The 4,075-nt window shown below is 31.2% G+C and overlaps 1 protein-coding gene across 1 annotated transcript; it reads right to left on the bottom strand.

Annotated features, from left to right (window-relative positions):
• Positions 1–894: 894 nt before the first annotated feature.
• Positions 895–3,009, bottom strand: LOC131618149 (cytochrome P450 71D8-like). Its single transcript, XM_058889411.1, has 2 exons — positions 2,092–3,009; positions 895–1,730 (listed from the first exon to the last, which is right to left on the bottom strand). The coding sequence occupies exons 1-2, from the start codon at positions 2,980–2,982 to the stop codon at positions 1,116–1,118; spliced, it is 1,506 nt and encodes a 501-aa protein (XP_058745394.1). The 5' UTR covers positions 2,983–3,009; the 3' UTR covers positions 895–1,115.
• Between the last annotated feature and the right edge of the window lie 1,066 nt (positions 3,010–4,075).

The following is a 4,075-nucleotide window of genomic DNA, read 5'->3' as shown; positions in this document are numbered from 1 at the left end:
TCAGAGTACATAGTTGATTCTCTTTGTACTTGTCAAGCAACATGGATGGTGAATTTGGTCTAAGAGATTACAGCATAAGATCATAGAGCAATTACCATGAAGATCGACAACATGTCAACTATCAATCTGACGAAGAATCCGATAACACATGGTAGAAGTAAGCACATCAAAATGAGTTTCCAATATCTTCGAGATCAAGTAGCTAAAGGAAAGATGAATCTGGAACATTGCATAACTAAGAATCAGATTGCATATATCATGACGAATGGTGTGCAAATTGAAGTATTTAGAAGACTAAGAGCTATGATGAATGTAAACAGTTTAGACACAATGAATTAGGTGGTGTGTTGAGATTGTACTTCCTTGAGTCAAAGCAGCATGTTGCTCGACAGAAGGAAAGGTGTGTTGAATTAGTCTAGCTTAGTATTAGTTGTCAAATTGTCAAAGCAGGTAGCTTGACATAGGATTTCGACTTAGACCAAAATAAGTATTTTGAATTTTTGTAGTTTTGGGCTTTGGCTTAGGAAGAAAGCAACATAAAACTATAAATAGAGAGAGTAACCCCTATTTTGGTAATGAGACTTGTATTCACAGAATTTGCAGTTGCAAGCGAATAAGATTTTCCACAGTTTATAGGTAGAGAGAAACTCTGCAAAAAATATTATTCTTCCTCTTTTTAATTTTGTCCAACCCCTAATTCACCTTTCTCCCCAAATTTTCTTTCTTTCTTCTTTCATTATTATTGTATAGCGATAAGGAATTACTCAAAGATTTGAGTTTAATTCCAACAAGTATTACCTACCGCCTCTACATGTTTTAAGATAAATAAACTAATTTGTTGAACAAAATAGGGAAAAAAGGATAACATTGTAAATGATTTTAAAAAGGAAAATATCTTACATGTTATTGATAATTCATATGTTATTGATAATTCATATATAATCATTGTAAAGTCGGATACCAAATTTAAAGAAAAGATAATATCTTCCATGTCATTCATAATCTACATATGAATGAAGTATTACTACCACCTCAACATTTGAAGACATATACACATTTGTTGAACAAAAAAGAGAAAAAGGATAACATAGTAAACAATTTAAGAGATAAATGACTTAAACATATGGAGTTGGAATCAAACACAGGCTATTCCTTCTAGCCACCGCAGCTCCAAAGGCTTCATCCATATCCAACTCCTCTACTTTCATTCCATAAGGAAGATCCCAATCAAAGTGATACAACAATGCAACCAAAGGAAGCTCAATATTAGCCACACCAAATAAAATTCCAGGACAAACTCTTCTTCCTGCTCCAAAAGGTATATACTCAAACCTATTATTCACTTTACTAAAATCAAAACCAGCATCATCAAATCTCTCAGGTATAAACTTCTGTGCATCATACCAATACTTAGGATCTCTTCCAAGTAGCCATGCATTTACTATCACTTTGGTTTTTATAGGTATTTCATATCCACCTATTTTGCAAGGCTCAATGCACTCTCTTGGAAGCAACAAAGGAACAGGTGGGTGTAGCCTCATGGTTTCTTTTATCACTGATTTTAAGTAACTAAGTTTGTGTATATCACTTTCATGAATTTTGTTGTTTTCTTTAAAGGCTTCTCTTATTTCAGACTGTAACTTGTTTCTCACGCTAGGGTTTTTCATCAACTCTGACATTGTCCACTCTATTGCTGTTGCTGATGTATCACTTCCAGCAGCAAACACGTCCTGTTCAATAATTCAACATAAACTATATGTTAAAACAACTTGGCATTATAATAGCAAAAAAATAATAATAGCATGTTGTTTTCATTGAATGAGGCAATAGTTATGGTTTATTCACAACTTCTTTGACTATTTGTTGCTTAATAATTGATTATGATTGGTTGATGGAGAGTAGAAAATTATGAATAACTTATAGACACGAACACCAGAGATCACAATAATCACACGTTGACAGTAGTAATAATTTGAAAAAAATACAAAAATTGAACATAGCTACGTCGGTATGAGACACTAGACACGCCTCTTGTTCATAGGGATCCAGGATCCGTGCGGTAAGCAAATAAATTACTAAAAATGAACTAACCCATAGAACTGCTTTGACATTGTCGTCTGAGATTGGAATATCGAGGCTACCACTTTGCTGAACACACAAAAGAACATCGACTAAATTTTCACTTTGCAAACCATGGTTTGACTTTGATTGATGATCTTTGATAATGCTTGTTAAAATCCTATCCAACTTCTTTTGCATATTCTCCAATTTACCTTTCATACCGGTTATTACATGAATAGGTGTAAATGAAGGGAACAAATCAGCAACATCAAAACCACCTGCCATTTCCACTGCCTCCTTGAGCAAACACAAAAGTTCATCTTCATATTCAGATTTTCCACCAAACGCAGCCCTAGTAACAAACGAACTAACCAAAGAGGTTACCGTTTTCGTAAGATCGAGTGGTTCAGAAGAATTTGAGAAGTGATGAATGGATTGTATAAGCTTTTCCACCTCATCTTCTCTAATGGAACAAAAAGATTGAACCCTTTTTGCACTAAGAAGCTCTGATGTACATATTTTTCTCATCTGTCTCCAATAATCACCGTACGGCGCAAAGGCGATATCGGTTGAATCATAGGCTAATATTTTAGGGCAAAGAAGTTGTGGCCTATTAACAAAAGAAAGATCATGAGTTTTCATTATTTCTTTGGCTAAATCAGGAGATGAAACAATCACTGCAGAGATTTCACCTAGCTGAAGATGCATAAGAGGTCCATATTTGTGTGAGAGTTTTGCAAGTGTATGGTGTGGAAGTGATCCTCCTAGTGCTAATTGATGCAAGTTTCCTATTAGAGGAAGCTTCCATGGTCCTGGTGGAAATTTATGGCTCACAGTTCTTGCTTTGATTTTCTTTGTTAGCCAAAACAAGAAGATGATGAATGAAGAAATGATGATGAGGAAGGGAGATTTAGTTTCCATTGATTAGGAAGGAAGATTTGAAATGATTTAAGATTATACTTAGTATAAATATAACTGATTTCTGACATTTCATTTTTATATCAATTTTACTTTTTCGATGATTAAGGGAAATTAATAAAATTTCACCATGCATGACTTCATCCGAAAATGAAGGAAACATATTTTTTTTATCCCCAAAATCAAAGGACAACTCATTACAGTGAACTAACATAACACATTTATTAATTAACAATAACACATGCAAGTCATATACTTATTTGGATAATAGAGTATATTGTACAATAAAAATCAATATTGAATTTAAGTCAACTCCTTTTAGATATTGGTATCTCTTTATTATATATATATATTTTTTTTGGGCTTAAGGACAGTTATGGTCCTCTATTTTTCTCTATTTACGAAATTGATCACCTTATTTTAAATTTAAATAATTTTGATCTTCTTATTTTCGATTTAAATAATTGTGGTCCTCTTCATATTTTTACACTTAAAATTAATGATATTTTCATTTTTAAAATGACAAATTATTCATAAAACATGATAAATCATCGTATATAAATTTATTATTAAACTTTGTAGATAAAAATATAAGAAAAAATAAAAAATTACATCGATTTTCTATGAAAAAATCTGAAAAAAAAACTAAAACTGTTTGAATTTAAAATAAGGGACGACCAAAACTATTTAAATTTAAAATAAAATAACTGATTTCGTAAAAGACAAAAACTGTAATTTAGTTTTTTTTTTCATGCCCTCTTTGGTATTTCTTCTATCAATTTTGTTAAAATTGAAATTGAGAATTATTTTTTTATTTATTTTAATCAACAATTTATTCAATTGCTAAGGGACTTAGACTCTAAAGTGAGTGGCTAAGGATTCAATCATTAACCCTTGGGTATGAAATAAATGTAGTTGGGAGAAGAAAACTCACCTTGTGTGCTATTATAAGGAAATAATATCGAATAAAATGAATATTTTATTATTGAGTGAAGTGTACATGATTACAATATAAATAAAATATAGTCACACAATATAGTTTATTTTGTGTCTTTTATATATATATATATATATATATATATATATATATATATAT

The sequence above is a fragment of the Vicia villosa genome, linkage group LG7 (assembly GCF_029867415.1).
Source record: "Vicia villosa cultivar HV-30 ecotype Madison, WI linkage group LG7, Vvil1.0, whole genome shotgun sequence".
NCBI classification, from domain to species: domain Eukaryota; kingdom Viridiplantae; phylum Streptophyta; class Magnoliopsida; order Fabales; family Fabaceae; genus Vicia; species Vicia villosa.
The sequence above is the reverse complement of the archived record's forward strand: the minus strand, read 5'-3'. Positions and strand labels throughout refer to the sequence as shown.

What these genes read in the sequence shown, in the direction of transcription:
- LOC131618149 (XM_058889411.1), bottom strand. Translation starts at nt 2,982, where the DNA reads ATGGAAACTAAATCTCCCTTCCTCATCATCATTTCTTCATTCATCATC. An exon ending in ATGTCAAAGCAGTTCTATGG is followed by an intron (nt 1,731 to 2,091) that starts GTTAGTTCATTT and finishes ATTATTGAACAG; the next exon opens with GACGTGTTTGCTGCTGGAAG.